This window comes from Hippoglossus hippoglossus, chromosome 15 (assembly GCF_009819705.1).
Source record: "Hippoglossus hippoglossus isolate fHipHip1 chromosome 15, fHipHip1.pri, whole genome shotgun sequence".
Taxonomy (NCBI): Eukaryota; Metazoa; Chordata; class Actinopteri; order Pleuronectiformes; family Pleuronectidae; genus Hippoglossus; species Hippoglossus hippoglossus.
In genome coordinates this window covers 21,844,501-21,870,310 of record NC_047165.1, presented here as the reverse complement: position 1 = coordinate 21,870,310, position 25,810 = coordinate 21,844,501, and the positions used below count along the sequence as shown (strand labels likewise).

Here is a 25,810-nt window from a genome sequence, read left to right as displayed (position 1 = left end):
GTCAAAAGGCGAAACGTTACATCATAATAGTGATCGACTGCAGCACTATTATATTGGAAAATGCCACATGCAGTAGTAGCTACAGCTACTGTTTATGCTCGTTTATGGTTTATAATAATAATGCTGCTAATAAAAAACAAAACAGCAATACTGCTGTATTCATTGTGCCCTCTAAAAATGTCAATAATCCTGTATTGTTTTTATCAGCAGTATTACCATCAGAACATTTCACCAAAGTGTATAGTAAAAAAGACTTTGGCACATCTCTAGTTTCTAAAACTTCAATGACATAAAAATATGTCATTGAATACTCAACGTTTCATTGAATTTTTCAACCTTGAAAAATCCTTGAGAATAGTAGCAAAGCACAGGAACTGCTCGGTGAAACAGCAGATTGAAAAGAGCAGTTACAGCAGAGGTGTGGGTAGGGTGAGGAGTGGGGAGGCTTAATCATCGGCTTGTGTCGGACCATTCAGAGGGGAAAAGAACTACAAAGACCAGGAAAGGTTGAGAGCAGGGAAATTAGCAACTACAGGAGGGGTGCTGGGTACAGAGGCTGGTACCTTTCAGTCTCTGGTGAGGGGGCATGATTGTCTGGAGTCAGACAGTTGGCGCTAGCACTCCTAACTCTGTCCAGAGTAGGCTGAAGATCACTAGAGGCACCACAGCACAACATGCCATCCAATGGAGGAAGAGGAGGAGAGGAAGAGGAGACAGGAGGAGAGGACAGAAACAAACAGAAAGAGAAACGATGAACAAACAGAAACAAAATCATTTGAAAACAAAGTCCAGTTAGATTCCCCAAATCATAATCCTATAGACCAGCCCACCATGACTGGCGTAAGAATGAGAGTGTTGAGATGGAGAACGATAAAATAATGTGTTTTTTGATTGTCAAGGTAAAAGATGGAATGGACTCCCCCCCCCCCAACCTGGAAAACTTAAACACATATATCTTTTTATTCATAAAAACCTGTGTGCATGTGTATGCATGTCTTACCTAACTGTCACCTCATCTGTGAACATTACAACTCGGTGTGTGACGGAATGGTGTGTTGCCATGACTATTTGCGATCCCCTGTGAGAGCTCATCTTTCGACATGCAGGCAGCGTGGAACTAGTCACAAGACGAAAAATTTCAAAAACAGCATGCATTTGCAAATGAAAGTTAAGAAAGGAAAGAAAGCTCCAAACCAATCTGCAAAGCCGCTGTTTCTGTGGAAAATACTCACATAGAGAAATCAACCGGCCACCAAAGTCATTGTTTCTCCATTGGTTGAGAAAGGTGTTTCAAATAAAGAGCTTTTTGGATTGTCCAACAAAATCAAAAGTCTAACTGCCACGGACACCTTATACATAACAATTGAGCAGGTGTGCTGAGGTGTGGAAGTCACCAGAGCTTGAACTGCTGTTTTAAGAGCTTTTTTTCTTCTCTTGAGGAAAAGAACTGTATGATTCTTTGTAACAAGACTACAAACAAAAGACAGATTTGTTGGAGAGCCATCAGAGAAGTGATGCAGCCAGAGGAAGGCTACATTCCCCTCAACTTTAAGTAAAGCCAAGTTTCAAAGAAAGAGCTATTTCAGGACTCATAGTTATGTCCTGCTATTGAAGCTTTGCTTTTCTGGCATAGAGCTAAATATTACACCGTTGAGAAAGCTAATGATAGAAACTGCAGCTTAAAGTGATTCACTTTTACTTTCTGGTTCAGTTTTGGCATTGTGTTGTTTAAAACTGCATCAGCAGCATTCTGAATTGACTATAGCTCTGATTTTGTCGCTCTGACTGGATTGTTCCCCAGAGCAATAGCCACCAGGGTACATTTGTGTTGTGATATTAAAGTTATGTGCAATGCCAAACTGACGGAAACTGCTGGCCATAACACAAACCCAACAGCAGAAGTTATCATTTTACTTTTGGCCTAGCCTCTGTTTCACTGGTTTCGGGTAACTCTATTTCTCATTCAGCATATCTTTCATTAATCTTTTAGAAAATCTGTAATCTCTAACACTCAGTCCTCTCTGTCCTGTTTCAATTATAAAAGTGTGAGTTAGCTGCAAATCTTTGACTCGCTAATGGCCCAGGAGATTTAGCCAGCTAACATCTAGGGCTGTTGGGAAATGGACTTTGTTGGAGGTCATTAAATACATATTTAATAAATGATGTTTTTCAAAAAACTGCTGTGGTTATCTGAACACATGAAGTGAGCCACTCAACAAAATGGTGAAAACAGGCTCTGCTCAAAGGCTGTGGTAGCAAAGTTACAGAGGTCGATGTGATTTTGGTGGTTTAGCCTTTTTTTTTTTACATCTGGAACAGAACCCAGAAGGTCAGGTGTCACTTGAGTAATCTATATGATTGTCAGATTATCGAGAGGAGAACTGTGTCTTTTGTTTCAGTGACGCTGAGGATATCTTTTTAAGAACCAGTGAGTTGGATATCGTGGCATCTAGCAGCGAGGGTGCAGATGGCAATCAAATTAACCTTCAATCCTCCATTTCTGAAGGACAATATTGTGGCCTTCAAGTAACTAATAATGCAAAAGGCCCTCTATAGAGCCAGTGTTTGGTTTGTTCTTAATGGGCTACTGTAGAAACATGGCAGAGCAACATGGACCAGAATCCTATGTACAATGCACAAAACACAATGCTTCTTAGTTTCAGCTGACTACACACTGATGAAAATGTAATCAATAACTCTTCCAATAGATCCCTCTAATTCCTACACACTGGAGCTTTGCAGAAAAAACTGAACTGGAAATAAAGAATGGTGAAAACACGTTGACGCATACTGAACCCATATCTGCAGACTTACCTGTTTGCGCGTTTGTTGATGCCGTTGAACAAAAGTGGCATCTTAGGGGGCAGTGTGTTATTGTGCTTAGTAGATCTCCTGATGTAAGCATGCATGCAGCAAACAGAAGTAAATGGGAGGAAGAGGTGGAAGAGGACAAAAGACAAGTGTGTGGAAGTGTTCTGCACAGAAAAAAAGTTCTACAGGGCAAAATAAGTTAACCAGTGATTTTATATACTATTTAATATGTCCTTTAGCTTATTCGAAGGTGCTGTAGGTTAAGTTGGTTCAAAGAGATGAAAATAGTTGACCAATCAGATGATTTCATTGAATTTACTAAAAGATTTATTGTACTATCAAAGAAAGGCTTCACGTTTCTTCACAACTTCATTCCTTGCAAAAAATCACTGGCTAAGCTTTTGTGTTTTTGCAGTGTAAGCGAGTAGAACTACAGCACTGCATGACAGGCATAAAAGCACCAGACGCCACCTATCATCTCAACTAATACACTGTTACCGTGTGTAAATAAAGTACAAATAGAAAGTGTAACCACCTAATTGTGTTTCTATCACAGAAGTGAACATCTATCTGCATACCTAACTAAAACGTACCTCTCTGGCTGTGTGCGTACATATCTAAGACCCCTCAACCATTTCAAATCTTAATTGCAGATCATTCCTCGTTTGATTTCTGCTAGAGTGCCAGAGTGAATGTTTATGGATATGTCCATGACACATTATGTATTTTTCTTGCTTCTAGCCCTAACAGGCCTGGATGGAAGCACGGGCCTGTGCTGTCCTCTTGTGGATCAGAGACAATACTACAACTGACATTTACACTAATTGACATAAAACACATCTGTTTACTTCCCCATTCTTTAATTTTCACACACTCCACTTTACTTATATTTTTGGTTAAAGCTTAACTTAATCAAAACTTACAATAAATCTGTTGGGGGTGTGAAACAGACCCTGACAAACAGAAAGTCCTTTCAAAGGCCATAATTTAGCCTCTGCTTAAGTATGTTTTGTGTTTGCCTCACCCTGTTATGTTCTGTAAATGTTTTAAATTACACACAATTTACTTTTACTACACTTGTGATCAATTTAAATTGATTTGCATAGAGAGATAATCTTGATTTAAAAAAAAAAACAATTAAAACTAAAATGAATCCAGCTCCCAAATCCAGAGTTAAAATGTGAATAACATTTCATGATTAGCTAGTTTACCTGGTGTGGAGGCACTCAGCACTTTTGCCTCGCATTGAGTGGTGGATCATGAAGATCTCACTGGCGTTACCATGGGGATGGATGACAAATGAGGAAATTAACAACAGTCAAAAAACCCGAAGAGCAGAGGGGTTGAATAGGAAAGAGGAGCTGTAGTTGATCGCCATACACACAACACACACACACACGCACACACACACACACACACATAAGATGCCACAGATTTTGCTGAAATGCCACAGGTTATTCTGACCAAAGCCTTTAGTGTAAACTCTGCTCTAAAGTCACTTTCACAATCAATGATCGGCTACTACAAGAAAAATAGAAATTGTATTAAATAAAGGGGCGGAAAAGAAGTCCGAAAATATTGAAGAAAAGGGTAAAATGATAGAATTTAACCTGTGTGACGAATAAACATTTTAGTAAAACTCACAAGAGGATTCACATTTAAAGATGAAAACGAAATCTCTGTACAGTAAATACACTTTTGGCCAAAAGTCTTTTGTCTCATTCCCACTGTGCACACAAATAAGCGTAGCACACAAAAAAAGCAGTTAGAGAAGAAACACGGGAAATAACTCTGATGACATTAAATCTAATTCCTGTACACATATCACACAGAGACACACACCTGTCATCCAGGTACTCCTCCTCCTGGTGGCGACCTCTGGCAGCGTCATAGTAGCGAGTCGGAGAACGAGAACAACGGGAGTGAGGAAGCTCATCATCCAAACTCCTGGAGGGGGGGGAGGATACAATGGAAGGAAGGAAGGAAGGAAGGAAGGAAGGAAGGAAGGAAGGAAGGAAGGAAGGTTGTGTCAGGTAAGTGGTCCGGCGGTATTTCAGCTGACTCTTGGCAGGGATCATTTGGCTCAGCCAGTGAAAGCAGAGCTGGCAGGACTATGTGTTCTACATCAGACACCCATTTCATTAGTAGATGGACTGTTTCCTGCCTTCCAAAAAACTCCCATTCCTCCTCTCTCTATCTGTAAAGTAGCTTTTACCTCTCACAAGTGACCAGTTCCTTCTCACAGGGCAAATATTGGTCTGTTTTCAGAATGTCCGCAGAATAGGGCCTGGACTTTGCCTTTCAAACATGAACAATGCAGCAGCAGGTTCTCCGCTCAGATGCGTTCACGACATTACTGAAATCTCTGGAGCGTTCAGGTGATAGGTGGCCCAGCAGGCAGAAGCAGGATGTAGCGTATTAATGCTGCTGTGGTGATCATGTGTTTTTTTACAGCACATTGACACCAGCGTCTGCCCTTATCACCGAAAGCTCTCTTGAAATGGTTGTATTATCCAGAGTTTTTTACCAGGGGTTTGGCTGAATAAACATTGGATAAAGTCCAGAGATTCTCTGGAGTTCAGTGCCTGTCTGAAAGCAGCATTAGACATCAGGCCATGCAACTCACCTCCAAGACTAATGGTTCATGATCTTAACCAACCATGTGTATGGTCTTTAATCTCAATGCGTATACACAACTGTGTCACTGGAGCAGCTTTGAAGTAAAAACTCCAAAGCAGTGTATTATTTCTTATTTTGGCTAAAACATGACAATGAAAGGTAGAATTACACAGTTACTTTCAAGATCCTCAAATTGAAAACGGCTCATGTTGCGTCATTGAAATAAATCTTGTTATTACATTACATTTCATTTAGCTGACGCTTTTATCCACAGCGACAATAAGTGCCTTCAACCATGAGGGTACGAACCCAGAACAACCAGAATCAAGAAAGTACAATTTTCTTCAAGAAATCTTGTCACGCCTCACCTCTGGGTGGGAACGTTGGGTGGCCGTGACCGGATCCGCCCCTGCTCCTCACGGTGTGGGGAGACCGAGCGGGATCGAACGTGATGGCTGGGCGTCCTCTGCTGCTCGGGCACCTCCAGAGTAGACGTGGGCTCCCGTTGCCTCTCCCTGCCACGCCCATCTGCTGCTTAGTGAGAATGGTCATGCATGTGAACATACACATAAATATACATACGCTCATACTATAATATATCAGGTCACTCATCAACGTTTAATTATCAATCATGTCAAATATAGAGAGCATAACAATTTACAGAGTCATTTTGTTTAATCATGGCAAATGGAAGATATTTGTATTACAAGAATATGAATTATTATATATATGTATATTATACCTAGACATTTAATCAGAAAGTATAAGAAGTCCAATAGTTAAGGTGGTGCTGTATATGCAGTATGCTACACCACATAGCTCAAACTATTTTTTTGTCAAGTCCCAAGTTGAGTTTATTGGCATCAAAATAGTCCATGTGCCCCCTGAGATCTTTGGGTACAAAGTTTCCTCTGTGCTTTGAATTATCTGCACCGTGTGAAACTACTACTGAACTACGCTGAAAGGAGATGTGGAAAAACGTCCATGATTCCTGACATGGCCACTGTGGCCAGGGGAGATATTCTTCCAGCTGAGAAAAATATCTGCAGTATTTGTTTTTCTGTACAAGCTCTAATCATCTACTGGCTCATTCTAGTAGCCTCCTATCTCATACTGTACGTTTAGAAGCACGCTATTCTTCTAGCCTGCTAATGTATTGCATGATATACATTTAAAACCATGCAAGTTCCCTCAAATAGACTAAACATTAAGCCTAGTATGCATCTTATCGCATCACTGTGTGCTGTATTTTTACAATGTAGTTTAAAAAGAAAAGTTTTTTCTGTCTTTGGTGGTGTGGTAGAACTGTCTGTGAAGATAGAAATATAAATAGAGAGACTGATCAGCCTTGAAGAGGTCTGTGGGACTGTGGGGCTTTGTTGTGATGCCAAGGTCTCTGGCTTCATTTCCAAGAGAACAGCACCTCAAAGCTCAGGGTGGGCCATTAGCTGTACTTTATACAGTGCTACAAAGGGGTTTCATTCATTCTTACCATGCATGTGAATTAAAACTAGAGGTTGTTTGAAGTGATGCAGTGTGTTTTTCCATCCCCCTGTTTCTCCTTTTAACTTGAGCACTCATTAACAATCAACACAGATACACCCTGGGCTTCGACTGATACAGCTGATATTTGAATTGAGCACGGTGAGTGGGTATTCAGTATATTTGAGTATGACCAATTAGATGTTATAAAATAATCTCATAGGTATAAAACCTTTAGTGTTTCAGATTAAATCTTAATTATAAGGTATAAGGCATTAGAATTCTATAATGAAATCCAATAAGCTTCTGTTGTCCCACTCGGAAATATATCGATTTCAGTTGGATATACACATATTCACTCCAATACCCTTCAAATTAATAACAAATATGAAACTTTTTTTCTCTCACATACTTTTATGGTATGTGACCAATAAAATGATTACATCAGAGTAAATAAGATTATCGTAAGAGTTTATCGTGAGAGAAATATGTCATCTGACACAAAGATAGACTTTTACAGTGTATAGTTGTTGACTAATACACATACGAACACACACACACACAGAAAGTTGAAAGCTTCAACATGCATGCTAGTGCTTCTCATGCTACAGCTTTAACTTTTAGTTGGCAATGGGTTAGGGAACTCAAATCTTCACACTGTATTGTAATTGAGATACATTTTTTAAATTCTGACTGAAGCATGGGTCCTGCTTGGTCTCCATCCCATGCCAACATGTTTTCTACTAACATGACAGTGTTTCCCATACACTGATTTATTTGTGGAAACTTGTCAGGGTTGATTTGCATTTCAGGTCACATTCAAGAGCATATAGAGAACACACAGTAGTCCGATTATTTTAACAGAATTTTTAAATAAATAAATTTTCCAAATATAGATGTTGTCAGTTGGTGTGACTTTTTGTCAAAACTAAAAAGGCTGCTTCATGAAGGGAACACATTTTGATAAAAAAAAAAATCCATTCAAAAAGTCTGACTTAAATTTTGATGTTAATTAATACAGAGGAAATTAATTCCAGCAAAGTGACCTCCCTGAACAGCACCACAGATAAAAGTACAAGCTTTGGGTCACACTGCATGTAACACTGGAAACAGTCCCCACCCACCTTTAGACACTACTGCTGTACCCTCATCAAATTCAGGCTCTGTTACACGCTGAGAACCTAAACAGTCACAGACACACACACACCCACACACACAGACACACACGCGCGCGCACACACACACACACACACACACACACACACACACACACACACACACACACACACACACACACACACACACACACACACACACACAAAAGGATATATACACCGCACACACATATATACGCATGCATGCATCCAGTATTAGGGAAAGAAGGAGCGAAAACAGACATTTACATTGACATACATGTTAATTGACAGGTAACCATACACAACCTCTCTCTCTCTGTTAAACAGTTACATGGGCATGCACACTCATACACAGAGGACAAGAAAGAGGTAATAGATAAACCTATAAAGTGAAGAGCATTCACAGACAGACACACACGCCCTCTGAGACTTACGCTGCAGCTTCTTGCCAGGGGGTTCTGTGTGTCGTCGGGGCAGGAACGGGGAGGGTCTGGGCAGCGGTATGGATGAGACATCATGGGTTTGGAGTGGAAACCAGTGAGGCTTGTCGTCCAGTAAGGCCGTCTCCAGCTCTATTAGGATCTGTTCAAGTCAGAATCCACATAGTGAATATGTACATATGTGAATATCCACAGACTGTACAACACCTGTTCACCTGCTTTCCATTATTATCCAATCAGCCAATCACGTGGCAGCAGTGCAGTGCATAAAATCATGCAAGCACAGGATGATCCTGGTGACTTTCACTGTGGGGCGATGTTGATGTCAGATTGTTGAGTATTTCTGAAGCTGCTGATCTCCAGAGATTTTCAAAAACAACAGTTGCTGAAGTTTTTTGGTCAACAGCAGAGACCACATCAGGTTCTAGGCTCCTGTCAGCCAAGAACCTAAAATGTGAGGCTGCAGTGACACAGACTCACCAGCACTGGAAAGTTGAAGACTGAAAAACGTCGCCTGGTCTGATAACTGTGGATTTCTGCTGAGGCTGCAGGTGTAGAGTCACAATCTGGAGTCAACAGCATGAATCCATGGAGACAACCTGCCTTGTGCCAAAATTCCAGGCTGATCGTAGTGGTGTGATGGTGTTAGGAATGTTTTCTTGACACACTTTTGGCCCATTATCACCAGTTCATCCCTTTATAGCCACAGTTTACCATCCTCTAATGGCTACTTGCAGCAGGATAATGCTCCATGGCACAAAACAAAAGTCATCTCAAACTGGAAATCAGTAGTTTCAGAAATACCCACCATGCATCACAGCCTGCACCGACAATCATTTCACGATCAAAGTCGCTGAGATCACACTTTCACATTAAATCACACAAACTGAAGCTCCTGACCTGTGTCTGCATGTGTTTATACATTGCACATTGCTGCCACATAATTCTCTGACAGAACAGTTGTATACATATGCAGGTGTACACGTGTTCCGAAATCAAGTGCTCCCTGAGTCTATGTTCCTTTTCTCTTAAAGTTGCAGTGTGTAGAATTTAGTGACATAAAGTCCCCTCATCCTCCCCTTCCAAACATGAAAGAGAACCAGTGGTAGCCTTCAGTTTTCATGTTAAGTTTGTCCAGTCTGGGCTACTACAAGAAACATGGCGGCCTCCATAGAGAGCCCCCCCCCCACCCCCCTGATGTAAATATAAAGTATTTCAATATTAAGGGCCAATTCTTGGGTAAATAAAACAACAATTTGTATAATTTAGATGAAATACACTGAAAACATCACTAGTGTTATTTTATATTAAATTTCTGTCAATAGATCCCTTTCACCTAAATCTTACACACTGGACTTTTAAGTCTGAGAGAAATACTTCCATGATGATTGACCCTGTGAACGCCCACTATCGCTAGTTTATGCAACAAAGATACACTGAGGAAACTATGTGTGATATCATAAAATAACATGGTCATTTAATTGTTGTCCAGTGCTGGTTACCTTACATACACTTGTAGCAGACATGGTGGGTATGTGAGATGTTTCGCTCACTCTGTGCCATTTCAACTGTGATCTGCCAAGGGACTGCAGCATTATGCTAACTCTTGTACGATACATCAAACAGTAACATTTATAGTATAAGAGTATAAGCTAACAAGCTATTTTATAGATGAATTGGTGCACACACTAGCACAGGAGAGGGACCTTTATAGTGTGTGTGTGTGTGTGTGTGTGTGTGTGTGTGTGTGTGTGTGTGTGTGTGTGTGGTACCTCTCCCATAAAGGTGCTGTCTTCCTCTGGAGACCTGGGTTGGTCCCACACGGTCAGCTCCAGCATGTGGTTGCGGAAATCCCTGCGATGGACATGAGTGTAGACAAACGTCTGGTTCCACTTGGGCTCACACGTCTTCTTCAATGCTTTTGTCCTTCGTTTGCTCTTGTCACTGTGTCACATAATGCACATATACTCAGCCAATCACCTTCCATAGACTCACTTTTGTTGTTTGTCCTGTGGCTAAATGAAATACCTAAAACCTCCCAGAGGCCAAATCACAGGACTCCACACATCTAAATATACTCTAGACTCATAGACGTGTGGCTGTTTGGATGCACTTACTGGTGACATTTAGCTGAGCTCACAGTTAAAATAGACTGTTTGTACCTAAAGAGGTGCTGTAACCTGCAGTTCCTAAAAAGGCCACTAGATGCTGCCTCTAACTAAACTCTGAAGGTAGTTTCCCTCTCGTGGGGGGAAACCTTTCACTGACAATCAGTGTCATAAAACATGTGGGGGACTCCATTGTGAAACTAACTCATTGTGTATGTCTTTTTAGATTTATCCAGACGTTATGGCTCCATTCAATTGACAAATATGTCAGTAAACAACAAAGCCAGGCTTCAGAAATCTTTTGGTGATTTGATAAATAGTTTTTATACTGTGCAGATAGACTGGAGATTTTCTTTTCAAAAGCAGTCTATGATCTTAATCCTAATCCTCTGAAGTACCTGCGGTCAGGGAGGAAGTACATTTTGATGTAGGCGCTCCGGGGCCGCCCGTCAGGCCGAAGTGGAAGCTCTACAGCCTGCAGCACGTTGACTATTAGCTGGTGACCGACTTTATCATACCACAGCTTCACCTGAGTGGAAAAAACATAAAATCAAATCTGATGCTGCGTCTTTTTTAAACACGTCGACATCCTGACACACCTGATCATGCGCACACTCACTGAGAGTTGCCCTGGCATTAACTGTGGAGCGTCCTGGATCATCCCGGGACTGGAGGGAGACAGTACATTTAAGGACGGTCTCTCCATCTTCTGTGACTCAAAAGAACTGGAACCTGCTATGAAGACAAGAGATGACAATAAAATTCAGAGAGGACAAATAAGTCAAGTCTAGTCAAGAGCCAGAGGAAAAGTGTGAGAACACGAGTGAGTGGATAGGTCATCTGGTCCAAGTGTGAAATAGTGTGTTCATGTTTATGTAATATCCAGCGTTAAGAGTTCCCTTGGTTAGAAAATGTCATAGCTAACCTGTCAGGATGACAAATGACCAAGCTCCTGTCCTACTTTGAGTCCAATAGGCTTTTGTTTATAAGTACTGACGCCACATATACTGTACCTTACAGAACAAGGTGTATGATCAAATGTCAAACTGATTTATGCTGAAACCTATTTTCTTACTTTTGACATCCATCACTGATTTGTTAACTTCCTGTTAAATTGTGTCAGAGTACTGTGCACAGCCTAACTAAATTCTTACTGGTAAAGATACAATATGCCACGAACTGTGTACCATCATTAAAAGTAGCTTTGGAACGGAGCTGTGGGTGTAACTGGAATATTTGAAGACAGTAGCGTCCAAGAGAATAGAACAAAATTCCTGAGTCAGGACCAGATAGAATGTCCTCCTTCACAGGGGAAAACACACTCGTTTGAACTAAGAATTATACTGGATTAAAATGAATGAATATGAAATGAAATATGATTCAGAAATTATGAAAATATAATAATATTCAGTTTACCACCATGTCTTACCAATGCACTGAGAGATTTTTTTCATTTTAGCATTTGTATTGGCACATTTGGTCCCAGCAGCTTCTACATTTCAGTCCGTCAGGAAAATTCTCTCACTTCGACAGCTGCCTTTAAACACGTTGTCGTCTCCTGTCCTCCCCTGTCCTCCTCTGTTGCTTCTGACAGTGTACCCTACTGTAGCCTGTAATATTCTCTAATGAAGTCTAATACCTCATCGATTGCCATACATACTGTATTACTGATTGCCTGCTTTGCTATAGAATAACAGTTTTTAGAATATAACTTCACGTAACCATTGGCTCTTTATTTCTGTCACTATGTGGCAAAATTCTTCTTTCTGCTTTTGTATTTACATTTTTGTTAATGAACATTAAATGAAGCACAACAGTATTATGTGGCAAATTTGCAATCAAAAATTATGTTTTTAATCTCTACATGAGGTACCATGTAAAGAAAAGACACCGTTACCCCGACTTAGAATGAGACTAGAAGCATCTATGCTTTCACTCTTTATGCTGAGCTGCGTTATTACAGTTCTAATCTTGATGTAAAGACAAGAGAGTGACGTCATGCTCCTTCAGAATGGAAGCTATGAGAAATTTACCCAGAAAGTTCAAATTAAAGTACATATCAAGCCTCTTCCATTGTGTACGTTCTGTACGTATTTTTATATATCAAATGTGCGAATTATACTTGTGAGATTTTAGCTGCTTTTTTTTATTGGGGACACTGAATGTGAAGAACACACACAGAGGTGAGTTAATTAAAGGTCCATATATAAAGTTAACTGTATACAGTATGTAAATCAGATATATAGCTAAAGTAATATAGGCAGACGTACAAACACAGGTTTGTTCCAACACCCAATAGGAGATACCTACTAGATTCTAACGGAGGGTGGGACGTGTCGGGGATTCTTGGGATATCACTGAAAAAGAAGCAGCAAAGGCACGTGTCAGTCATTTTCATACTGAAATCCAACTGGATTAAATCAACATGGAAGTGTTCTTGATGCACAGGCTCACATGCATATTAATGTAGTAGCAGTTTACTGGAAGAAAGTAGCACTGGAATTAAAAGTTATTTGAGACTAAAATGTTATGTGGAACCAAAGGGAAGACGTGAGTAGAGGAAAGCTCTTCTCCTGACTGCAGTGTTTCCCAAACTCATTCAGGCCAATCATCATCTGAAGTAATACTGGACGAGCAGTATTGCTCGGACTGAAGCTCAGGTCTGTCCACACCACGATTAAAGATCCCATGGGAAACACAGGAATTCACCGTACCAGCTTTGTGTAAAACACAGAAAGCATGGTCATGATGATGCATACTATTTCGCTTTCTTTCTGAGCTTAAGATGCATAAAGTACAGAGCTGGAGTCGGGACCTGGTTAGCCTAGCTTAGCATCAATACTGAAAGCAGCTAGGCTAATTGCCTCACAGCTCCACCTCTGCACTCTTTCAAATCTCTGTGGTTCAACTTCCAAGCATTAAACTGATAAGTGTTTCATGGAACTTATAGGCAGCCTCGGAGCCCATTCCAAAATAAAGAAAATTGAAAGCACGTAAATGAAATAAAATAAATATTGCTTGCTTTAGGAATCCACGTTTCCCAACTTTCAAACCAAGGGATTAAGGATAGAGCAGAAAAGAGCATTTGTATTTAACACTACTACATTTTACTTTGGGATCCTCAGACTTTACCAGGAGTAAAAAAGAGGAATCCCAGGCACTAAGAAGCTTGCAAAAGCAAAGCTATACATAGATGGACATTTCCCATTGGCCATTTTGCATCGGTTCAAGTAAACTTTCAGGTTAATTTCTTTGGAGATGAGATTTTAGCGCTTTTCACAAAGCCAATGTTTGCATCAATTGGCATCCTAACTGAATATAATTCAGCTCAGTTTACTAAGAGATGCAAAAGGGCACCAGAAAAAACAAAACTGTTTTCAAATGTGTGAGAGGAATAAAGGGTCTTAATAAAATTGGCAAATTACTTACTGATATTTTCTACACACCCTTCGCGAGTGTTTGGAAAGAAATTAATACATTCAACTTTTTTTCATCAACAAGCACATGAGCTTAAATCTTAAGAGAAGGTGCAATACCTTAAACTATGAAGAGTACTTTACTGTGAAATACAGAATATCTAATATTAACCCATGACAATGAGCTCATCTTAATAATGTAAAATGTGTAACATAAGATTGAATTGTAATGCATTAATCCAGTCTGTGTTACCTAATCATCTAATAACATTCTTTGATTCCTTTTTTTCTGGACAGAGTTATGTAATTTATTACTAATTATGGGGGGATAGTGAAAAGAAATAGCACAGTTTTTACAAAATGTTGTTATTAATTTCTATAAATACCTCAGTCAGTGCAGCTGGTAAACTGAACATGTGAAAATGTGAAATGTGTGTGTGCAGGAAACAATTGAAAAGACCTGTGATCTCCCAGACTACTGGTCGCTACATCAACAGCCCTGCAGGATTAAACAATTATTTTCGGTGCCAGGAAGGACGGATTACATTGTTATGGAAGCCCCCCCACCCCTCAAAACTTGGGCCCAACCTAACAAGTCCAACTTATTAAAGTTGACCAAGCATTTAATCTGAGACGCCTCAAAAGTAAATAAAATGTGTAATGAATTGTCAGTGGGGCTGCACTTTGTTAAAGCAGTTTCCACATCACAGCTCAACAACCAACATGTCACTTCACCTAAAATGAGTAAGCGACTTGTCTGCATTAAGGTGCACCATCAACTTTGTGTTTAACACTTAAGGCTTAGAGAGTGAACGAGTCAGAAATGACATATTTAATCAGTTTGGTGTAATAATTACATTCAAATTATTCAATATGCTGGAAATACTAGCTTTGTGTGTTTTTTTTATTTCATATGGAAATAAGGCATTCTGGTAGAGACTGTGGCCACTTCACCCCCCGACAAACTACTCTATCACTCACTTCAAATGAATACATCTACTCAAATCAATAAACCTTAACAAACTAGTAAAGACCACATCCATGAGACATTCAATCAAAACATTGTGAAAGGGAATTTTCCCTGATAGACTAGAATAACTGTTGGGAACAAGTTACTCAGCCTCAGATGGAGAAACATGTTTTTGATTTAAGAGTAATTATCATAATGTAAAATTATATGTTGATCTATACTGCACTCACAGATGTGATCAGGGCCATCTCGACATCCTCCAAATATCTGATACAGCCACTTCTTGCCTTTCATGTTTTACAGATGGTTTTATTTGGTCGATAATAATTCACCTCATAACATCGTACAAATAAACGCAAGTGCTTTTTTAAAGGGGACGTATGAGACTAAATGGAAAAAGCCTGGCAGCTCCGGGCAGCAGGTAATGGTTGAGTGTTTTTAATATTTTGAATGCAGTCACAAAGTCGCAGTCAGAATACAAATAAATGTCCCTGTCTTCCATCTTATCTGATGTCGGCCATTCTGAGTCAGAGCTACAGTCAGCACTGCTGCTTTAAGTAAGAGTTAAATTCAATGCAACACACAGACTGGAGACTGACTCATAAAAATAATGGGTTTCATTCTTGATAAATATTAGAATATGGCACTGTTACTGCATTTGGTGTGTTTTATTCCTGACTTACCCAATAGGCCTGGATACCACCAGCTCCACTTGAGGCTCAGCTTGAGACTCGAGGATGATGTTGTAAACTTCCTTCATAGTCGCTCCTGGTAACAGTTTCCCGTTCCACTGCAAAACCTCATCCCCTGAAATCAGGCACACATGTTCAGGGGCAATTGTTATGCTTTTGAACGCACAGCATGTCTGGCATGAGGGTTCAAAATGTGTCAGGTTATTTATTAATCTTTATTTATTTATATTCTTTAGGTGATCAATAACAAATATAAAGTTTTGTTTAAAAAAAAGGGCTTTGTATTTTCCAAAGAAATTCTGACCATTGATTTCAGCAAATGTTATTCAGACAGGACTCCATAGAACATTGGTGGGGGACTATTTACAAACTTTGTCCTCTCAGATAGGGTGAGTATGACAGTATATGTTGGACTGACTCAGAAGAAGACAGTGTGGCTTTGATAGTTTTAAAAAGTTATTAGTTTGAATTAAAACACTAATAACCCTTTAATGACTTTTAAGTCTTCATGTTTAAATCCTTGTTGCTTTTCCTGTTTTTACGAGGACATGCAAACAGTGTGACTGGTGTGATGGTGTAGGCTACCTGCTCTGAGATGTCCCACCACATCAGCCAGACTGCCCTTCTTGACTTTAGTGATGAAAGCACCTAATCTTCCTGACTCTGTTATTCGGCCTCCCACCACCTACAGAGAGGGAGAGACAGAGGGAGCAAAAGAAAAAAAAAGACAGTGAAACTTAGTGTGATATCCTTCATATTATTGGTAGACAACAGTGACTGACTACTGATACTACAACAACACGTGTGTGTGCCGGTTTTTCAGCCCCACTCTGACCTTTAACCCCAGCAGAGCTCCAGCTTCTTTTGGCATTGCAGCGCTCCTCTTGCTGAGGGTGATCCGTCCAATCAGATGGTCTCCCTCCTTAGATGGCTGCCAGGTTACAGGATGCTGCAACACAGGACAACAATAGATATGTACAGATGCACATGTAGTGTCTCTCACTCTGACACTGTTAATACCATGTCTGAACAGAGCCTCAGAAGACAAACACAAAAGCACATGTTTGCCAAAGAAAATAATACAAAAATCAGCTACTACTGTAGAAAGAGTAACAGTTGAGTATTCTATATTGTTCTTTTATTGTGATAAGGTTTGGCTGTAGTAAATTGTATTAGGTCTGGAGTGTTTCTGACTGAATACTGACTTGGACAAGTTGATCTCTGTCTTCTTGTTGGATCAGAATGTAAACGTTTCCCTTCAACATAGTTGTTGAATATGGATTAATGAAGCACAGCATTGGCTAATAATGTGGCAATATGTGAATTTATCATCTGAATTTGATCTCACTAAATGACCCGATCAAACAATTTGCGTAACTTGAAATACACAAGCTATAGTTTTAATGCATTTCCCCTTCATCTGATTACAGATCTATCACACAGTAAGTTTGCATAACTTCCATCAATGATGGATTTAACAGGAGAGTAACAGTTAACATTCACTTTGTAAAAGCACTGACTCTTGCTTTGTGCTAATAGTAGTATGGAAGGCATTTCCTGTGAAGTTCATTTGGTCATTGATTCTGTTTATTTTGGTGGACATATTTAATTTCCACAAGAAATTTGGTACAAAACAATCAAGTAATAGATACAAAAAATAAATAGAGCAAAACAAACATATATAGCTAATTATGCCGTCCCTTTATACAGAGGATAAATCTAATTGTGTACCCTATAAGGTCTGGAGCTTAGGTTAGTCAGTAAAGATGGAAACAAACACAAACCATAAAAAAGAAAAAGTTGCTGGATAGATAGATTATTTGGAGTAAAGACAAAAAGAGCAGGTAAGAAAAGTACAGGTAGATCTGAGTAAACAGTGATCACAGCAAAAAGCACCTGACAGAACAATATGCAGTCATGCATATTATTTACTTTACATGCACATGAATGGGCTTTAATTCACTTTCATACAGAGTTGAAAAATGAACAATAGAAACATTAAATAGTGACTTACATGCCACACAGTGGGGTCATGTGGGTAGCACTCCCAGTCACCTGCGAGAGAAAAGAGAACAGCTGAGACACTGTGGACTTCCTTCACATCCTCTTCCTCTAAAGACACACACACACACACGCGCACACACACACACACACACATAGAGCAGAAACTGTTTACACAACACATACCAGCATGAGGCCTCTTATATACAGCTCGGACAAATTTGGGGGCTCTTTAGGAGGTATTTATTTACAGTAGAGAGGGTTAAGTTTATTGAATAATCAGACCTGGGCTAGAATTAGAAATGTATCACCAGTGACAGGACTCGGGCTCTAAGTAGTCCACGGAGGCAGCGATGACACCAAAGGACAGCTAAGCTTTTTAAAATGCTGTAAATCCCTCCAAGATAGTTTACAGATTAGATGTTGTGGATTTACTCTGGGGTAATGCAGTGATGTATGGGTAAAAATAAATAAAAACAATGGTAAATGATGACCTCATGTTGATGATCATTATGAAGAATAACCAGATAACCAAAAATCTATTAGTGATGCAGAAAAGCAACAGAATAGTGTTTTTTCTTTCATTCCTTATTTTGTTAATAATTCAGAATTATATCATGTTTAAGTGACAAAGACAAACAGAAGAACAAGTAATGCAATTAGTTTTTAAATCATACTTTATTACACTTTATATAAAAAAGTCTATTAAACTATAAAAATAAATAATTAAATGTGTCATTAAATTAATTAATTAATACTATTAACTTATTTTGTCTACAAATATATATATATATTTTTTTAATCAATAGTCAATATTCATCTTAACATTTTGTTCATTTTAAATATCAGAATAATTTTTAAAAACTTTTGATGGAAAAGCTTTCAAATGTTATGTAAGCATGAAAGTTGGAAATAGAATGACTGAAACAATCCAAACTCAAAGTCCTCTTACGGACATTTTCTAAGGCTTTCAAGCATCCCATACAGTCCTCCTCCAGCCAAAGGCATTGGAAAAGGGTGTGTGGACTTTGAGTTCCCATGATTTGTTACAGGGCGCAGTTTCACACCAAATCAATAGGTGCTTTTAGTACTGATGAAGCTATTGAAGTGCATGTATGCACCCACAGTCTTAATATAATTCAATTTCAATTTCTTTCATTATTGAATGTCTTTAGCTCTCAATACTTGTGAATTTTCCTCCATCCAGCAGTATATTTTAGGCGATTAGACAAATGGTTCAGCCTCAGCTTCTGCTTCAGTCCCAAAACACAGCCTCATCTGCACACATGGGCCGGGGGGCGGTGATGAAATGTGTGCGGGACTTCAACGACACTGTTATGACACAGGGTAAAACAGAGCCAAGCGTTCCTAGGAGCCAGGAGGCAATGAGGTTAATGAGTTGTGACAACTTATAGTGACATTATGTAATCTTAAAGCAAACGCTCTGATGATAGACAACGGAATTCTTGGTTTCATAACTCATGCGTGAACATAATTTTGTGTAGTGGGTGGGCCACATGGGTGAGTGTGTGTTACCATGTTTCTACGCTTGCAAGGTCCTGAAAGAAATCTCAATAAACAATCTACAAAAGAGGGCCAGGACACCATTTGGGGTCACTTGTGATGTGGATTGGGTTGCATGATATTCCAAAAATGTACTATATATATATATACAGTATATATACAATATATAAAGAGAGTTTGGAGGTTGACAACCTTTTTTAATATGCCCAAACACAATAAAAAAGCATTATACAAAAACACAAGCTGCATCACTGTAACATGTACAGCTAACTAGCTTACTTCCTACAATAGGAACAGGGTTATGAGTTACCATGTTAGTTTATTGGTTTATATGTTACGTCCACTGTGTAGATGCCATTCACGAAGCTTCCTTTGTGTTGCCATGAGCACACACAATGGCCTCTCACAGACTTGTTCAAAACGACTCCTTCAGCTACAGTTGCAAAGATCTTCTGGAGATTTGTAGAATGAGTACAAACTACCAACTGAACTGGTAGTCAACTAAAGAGAATTCTACCAGTTCTATTCTACCAGTTGACTACCAGTTCAACTAAAGACAATTCTCTTTAGTTGACTACCAGTTCAACTAAAGACAATTGTCCTTATACAAGCTGCAAAGTCTAGGAAACTCTGGACGTGTTGTGAGAGAACCTAGTGAAGGTCTAGTCCAGGCTTAAGGCTAAACCCACTAGATTTGCTCTCTCGTCTCCTGTTATATACACTCATTGAACGATAAGATGGACAACTCTAAGCAGTCTACCCAACAGTCACTAAAGCCATCACCTCAAGGCCAAACCAGAAGCCATGGCTAAGATTTGGTTTGGACGATGCATGCGATCCCAGACTCCCAGATTCGGGGAGAGAGCAGCTCTGAAGCAGCAAGAAATAATCTGTCATGCGGCATCAGAGAAGCAAAACAGAATGAGATTCAGCAGCCTGTTTGAAGGGCATCCAGGCCGACACAGACCACAGAGTTAAGTGATGAGGACCCTTTCTTTCCAAAGGTGCTGAATAACTTGTGGAATATAAGAGGTTATTTAATATGCAGATGAAGACCAGCCCTCCCCAGATGAACAGGGTCTGAGTGTTACTGCAGACCCTGTTCTGGGATAACCATCCCAAAGCAGCAGCACCTGACAGTTTCCCAGTTTGTGCCATCAAAGCCTGTGTTTTGACAGCTGCGGGTAATGAAGGAACTAATTCATCACTGTAACAGCATCTTCTCTTGCACTTTTAAGTCTATTCTTACATTCTTCCTTATCGAACTCAATGTAAAAGCAATGCTGATCCCATATTTTCATATCTTCTAATCATCAACTGGTTAAGATGCAGTTTAATTTATCCGTCTATTAGCACTGTATAATGCATGTCACCATTATGTTCACATTTCAGACCATTTTGTGAAATTCTGGTTTTAAAACAAGCTTGCTGGGAATATTAAAAAGTGAGCAGAGTTAATGTATATGTTTGGCCACCTGCTAAAAGCTGTAAAAATCTTATTTTAAATTATTTTTTACACCCACAGGTGGATTTCTAAACACAAAATCAGAAAATCTATGGTGAAAAACAATGTTGATGTATTTTGCCAATGCTGGAGAATGTGGTGCAACAATACAATGTTCAGGGGCCAGAAAAAAACCTGTGAGATAAGGAGGTAAAAAGTGAATTTAAGTGCACATGAGTGTATTATGTTGTGTTCCTCCTTCGTATCAGAGGATGAGTTTGTAGTGTGTCTGTGTGTGGGAGGATACTTGCAAAGATTATAATGGGATCTACTGTACTGTGACTGCATATTTGTATGTCGGTGTGTGCGCACGTGTGTGTGCACTGTGCATATTTTCCTGCACTGATCTTACGATGATTTACATGCCTGGATGCTTCTCGGCTGCCAGCAACCACATCTTGGAGCTGACCCGTTCTCTGTCTCGAGCTAAAAAAGGAAGCAGCATCTCGCTGCCACAACGGTGTGTTTAAACCTGGGCTGACAGGACACTCTCATACTAAACCTCTACTTGATCGATGTCATAGCGTCTGGTGCTGCATGCACCCTCTCTTCCATCGGAACCACCACGCTTTATTGATGCTGGCTTCCAGTGACAGTGAAGCCATAATGTAGCATGAGCATGGCTACAGTCATTGTGCTTATTAAACACTGTCAACGTTATTAGGTACTCACTGTAAAATGACATGTGCTGTCATGCAGTGGTAAATAAAAAGAAGAGAGACAGCAGCGAGAACAATGAACGTGAGTTAGTGTATTCAGAAGGAGTTTAGGAAGTTTTGCTGTGCACATTGAAAAACACATCATATTGACAACCATTACAAAACAATTTAAAAACCAATAGTTAGTTATTATAATTCATAATATTACAGCCTGGATCAAAGTGGTGGATCAACCATTTTGCTGACAATCCCAAACCCCTTAAGCCAGGCCATTAGTGTGGCTAGTAATAGGGAACATTAACTATTCTTACTGTACCCAGAGGGGCTTTTCAAAAGGTTCTCAAGATTTCAATTTATGTGTGAACTGAGCCCATTTGAAAGAACCCTTTAACAGATCAATTTCTGAAAACATGAAATCAAATCATTTTAAACCTGTCGAACTCAAATCTTAGACTACAGTGCCTATTCCAGTGAACCCATTTGGAAAGAAACAACTTCTGGTTCTGCTTGTGACAGTAAAATAATTTCTTTGAAAATGATTTGGCTTTTAGACAACAGGACTTTCTAAGGTTTTAAGCTATAAATTTAAGCTCCATCACAATATTACAATAAACAAATCTGCAGATGACAGCTCTAATATTCCCATGCCACAAAGCATTTTTTGTGTAATTTCAAAATTTCTCAATTTCATCAAACTTACAACGGGAACATTGGATATAAGCTGCTACGAAGACTTGAATTAAAGTCTAGTCATTGACTGCACAGCAGTGAGTTTGAGTGCCTTGAATTATTAGTATTAAAGTGACTTAACCTAGCTGGGACATGACAGGCTTAGAGTGTAAACGGTGGTGTTTCCTTGGGGACATAGTCGGCTATGTGAGGCCACACAAGGTCAACACAGAGATCAGCTGAGGTCAAACTGCCCCATCACAGACACACCAACATACATGTACGCACACAGTGTGGGACTGTGCCCCCTCTGGGCCAAGATGAAAACAATACAATATGACACAAAGGCAAACATTGAGATACACACACACAGGCTCACACACACGTTAACATGCACACTGGATGTACTGCATAGCTGCTCACTTTGACATTCAGTGGTATGTTGTGTAAACCTACACTACAATATAGATTTTAAACACAGCAGGATAAAAAGTTATAAGCAGACCTCTTCTAGAGTCAGTATAAGAGCAGCCTTACCTGTTGTGATCAATCTACCCACAGAGTTCAAGCAGGGAGGTGTCTCCACATTCACAGTCTGAATGAAGGCGGCAGACTGAGACTGAAAAGCTCTCTGCACGTCTTACATTCACATCCACTAATACAGTGTGTTCAAGTGTGGGAGTGTTCAAACACACACACACACACACACACACACACACACACACACACACTCACGCACACACACACAAATTGCAATGCCCCACACACAGCAATATAAATTGTATTATATCATTATTTCCTTAAATGAATACTGTTACTGTAAATAGTGCTGGTTGAAGAGGTTTGTAAATTGCTTGAGAACTGTAAATCCTATGTTGCTTTTATTATCCTTCATCCTAATGACCTAATCAGGGTGATTTACAACAGTACACTGTAGTTGAAGGAGACCTTGTGCGTCTAGGTGCCGTGAGGATTATCATAAAATAAAAAGAATTATATCAAGGCAACAGCTAAGATGATGTCTCCCAGGGGTTGCTCTTTGAGCCATGCATTAACCTCAAGCAATTTCAGTAAAAGCTATTGCACATTACTCTTTCTTGATTCTATGCTATAGTTCCTTCATTTCTGTTCTTTTCATACATGTCAGTTTGTAGAATTATCACAGATAGAAAAATGTATTCACATAACTGGCAAACTACCTGCATGCTAATGGATGATTTGCAGTGTTATAAGCACAGAATCTTCTGCCACAACTATACAAGTAACCTTAGGTGAGTGCAGATGAGTGAAGGGATCAGCAGCAGCTTCAAACAGAATGCTTCCACATGAAGCAAGCATCTCACTATACGTCATTTGCTAGCTGCTGTGTGTCTGATGTGAAAGAACAGTGCCGCTATGAATGCTAATGTCCATTCTATAAATGTATGTTTGTCCCAGTTCCATACTAAATTATATTTCAGGGTTTGTGTCTCTCGTATATTCACACTTAAAAGCCTCTATGCAGACTGAAAGCCGCCTGATTTTTGAGCGACTGCAAACACTGTGTTATGTATATAACCGGCTGTTCACAATGATTCAGACTGAAGACGCCTTCACCACAAAGAAGGAAACTAAAAACATTTTACAGATGCTTTAAAAGATACATTTAGAGTGAGATACAATAGTCCAATACCAAGTTTTTAGAGCATTGATAGAACATGTGCATCATGTGTGATGTCATTTGAACATGTTATATGAGAAATACCCAACAGTAAGTTGTTGAGCATCTTCTTGGTTTAAGCAGTATGAAGAGCTGTCATAATACTGTGCCGAGACAGATCACTTCCTCAGATCTCCAAATTAATAGACAGACGTCAATACTGTCCATACTTTTTAAAAATTAAATTAAACCCTCGCTGAAACAGAAAGTGATGATGGATACTGTCACTAACCTCTCTCGCTAACACTTTCAATCTCAGCATCCTCACAGCTGCTGTACTCTGGCGTGGTCCCTCCTTCCTCTTCCGAACTGCTGACGCTGGTTTGTCTCTTCCCTCCAGCCCCCAGCCCTCGTTTCGACTTGTAGGGCCTTGGCGGTGGTGGGCGCAGAGATTCTGATTGGTCAGAGCTTAGTGAGTCGTTGCGCAGCATACTCTCAGCCTTCTCCCGTTTGGTCCGCCTCATCCCAGGTCCCTGGTCGGGTGCTGAGCCAGGTCCCGAGCCAAGTGGCTCTCTAAGTTCAGGGGGAGGGGCTTGCTGAGCCAGGGTGTGTTCATGCGGCCCAACAACCCCACCCACCGTCCTCTGACCAGGCCGAACACCCTCCCCAAGCTCCCCTACCATGCCCACGCCATGACCCTGCATGGGCACAGGGTGTCCCCGGCCTCCAGGAGGGACCAGCCCTGCTTGGCAAGGGGTGGCACCATTGTGGTCCACATGGCGGGAGCCCCCCTCTTCTGTCCGCCTTACTCCGCCACCTCCTCCCACAGGATCATGCTCCAGAGAGCGTCCCTTAGTCAGTCGCCGGCTTTCTCTGCGCTCCCTGGATTCCCCACGGAGGTCCCGGTCCATGGAGACCTGGGTCTGCAGCCTGGGCTGTCCTGGCCTCCGCTCTCCCCGACCAGCTCCTCCACCTCCCCGTCCATTTCTCCTGGGGGATAATCAATATGGGGACAGAGAGGGAAAGAATAGAATAGACAAGCATTGTTAAAAAACAAGATATGGTATTTCAGGCACATAAATCACTGGATGCTACTGGTATTTACATGTTTGAAGAGTTGTTGTGTAAGATGAAGCTCACAAGCTCCCAAAGCCAGGCTAGAGATGTTTTTAATATGTCTACCTTACTAACATGTTACAGGTGTTATAGTAGCATGTATCAGCTTTCACTGGCCATGAAAACATTTCAAAGAAGCTAATGCTAAGTAAAAGTTGAACATAGAATTTTTGGTTCAGTTATAATGTTAGCTCTTCTACACTAAAATGAAGCCGGAATGCTATTATTTGATTATAGAATGAAGCCAGAAAGATTACTTCTAGTATAAAAGGGCAGAAAGTTGGGAAATGCTACCGTTAGCATGTCTGTTAAACGACAAAATGTTAACGGCAGCATGCTTGAACAGGAAAAAGTTACAATTCTGATATAAGGCAGGTCAAGTTAACCATGGAAACGGTTGGGTTTCTCTATAAAGGTCTTGACCTTCTATGTAAAGTGCCTTGAGATAATGTATATTATGATTTGGCGCGAAACAAATAAAATGTAATTGAATTGAATCAGCCTCCCCAGTTTACTGTGTCGGCATGCTATTATTTGATTATAGATTTGCAGGTATCATGAAAAAAACTAAGAAATGAACAACTGAGATAGATCGATTTTAGTCTGGTGCTCAAGCGAAAGTCAGTGGATCACCACGGGGAGCAGGATTGAACCACCGGGAACCATAAATGTCATTTCAGGGCAAACAATATAATTTAGTTTATAATGATCTAATGAGTGCATTCAGTGAGTAATCAATTTTGCATCAGTTGACTAACTGAAAAAACAAAAACAAACAAAATGAACATCCAAACAAATATTTCAACTGCATTTTTTTATTGCCGCTGACTTTTATAACACAACTTGATGTAAGTGAGAGACAGTTTCCTTTAGCTAATGACACTGGTATGATTTTGTATCTGTCACCACTTGATGGTTACCATTAGTATCCACTAATAGAAAGTCGTGAGTGACAACGCTTCCTACTACCCTGTGTTTTGGAAGCGACTACATTCTTCCATTACACTTAGAGCAGCATAGGAAA

At 40.0% G+C, this 25,810-nt stretch overlaps 1 protein-coding gene across 38 annotated transcripts in view; it reads right to left on the bottom strand.

Annotated features, from left to right (window-relative positions):
* Positions 1 to 25,810, bottom strand: part of LOC117775846 (regulating synaptic membrane exocytosis protein 1-like) — an 89,666-nt gene that overhangs the window by 18,013 nt on the left and 45,843 nt on the right. For 9 of the 38 annotated variants that reach the window (XM_034609347.1, XM_034609356.1, XM_034609338.1 and 6 more), the window contains 18 exons: positions 23,963 to 24,660; positions 17,689 to 17,729; positions 16,510 to 16,623; positions 16,260 to 16,359; positions 15,666 to 15,789; positions 14,026 to 14,043; positions 12,907 to 12,953; positions 11,216 to 11,331; positions 10,995 to 11,125; positions 10,261 to 10,432; positions 8,483 to 8,630; positions 8,037 to 8,093; positions 5,799 to 5,964; positions 4,654 to 4,758; positions 4,023 to 4,082; positions 2,815 to 2,892; positions 1,001 to 1,117; positions 564 to 653 (listed from right to left, as the gene is read on the bottom strand). In XM_034609347.1, coding sequence (XP_034465238.1) covers positions 564 to 653; positions 1,001 to 1,117; positions 2,815 to 2,892; positions 4,023 to 4,082; positions 4,654 to 4,758; positions 5,799 to 5,964; positions 8,037 to 8,093; positions 8,483 to 8,630; positions 10,261 to 10,432; positions 10,995 to 11,125; positions 11,216 to 11,331; positions 12,907 to 12,953; positions 14,026 to 14,043; positions 15,666 to 15,789; positions 16,260 to 16,359; positions 16,510 to 16,623; positions 17,689 to 17,729; positions 23,963 to 24,660 — 2,382 coding nt within the window. The remainder of the gene's footprint in view (positions 1 to 563; positions 654 to 1,000; positions 1,118 to 2,814; positions 2,893 to 4,022; positions 4,083 to 4,653; positions 4,759 to 5,798; positions 5,965 to 8,036; positions 8,094 to 8,482; positions 8,631 to 10,260; positions 10,433 to 10,994; positions 11,126 to 11,215; positions 11,332 to 12,906; positions 12,954 to 14,025; positions 14,044 to 15,665; positions 15,790 to 16,259; positions 16,360 to 16,509; positions 16,624 to 17,688; positions 17,730 to 23,962; positions 24,661 to 25,810) is intronic. The other 29 variants (XM_034609377.1, XM_034609361.1, XM_034609366.1 and 26 more) reach the window with 19 other exon arrangements.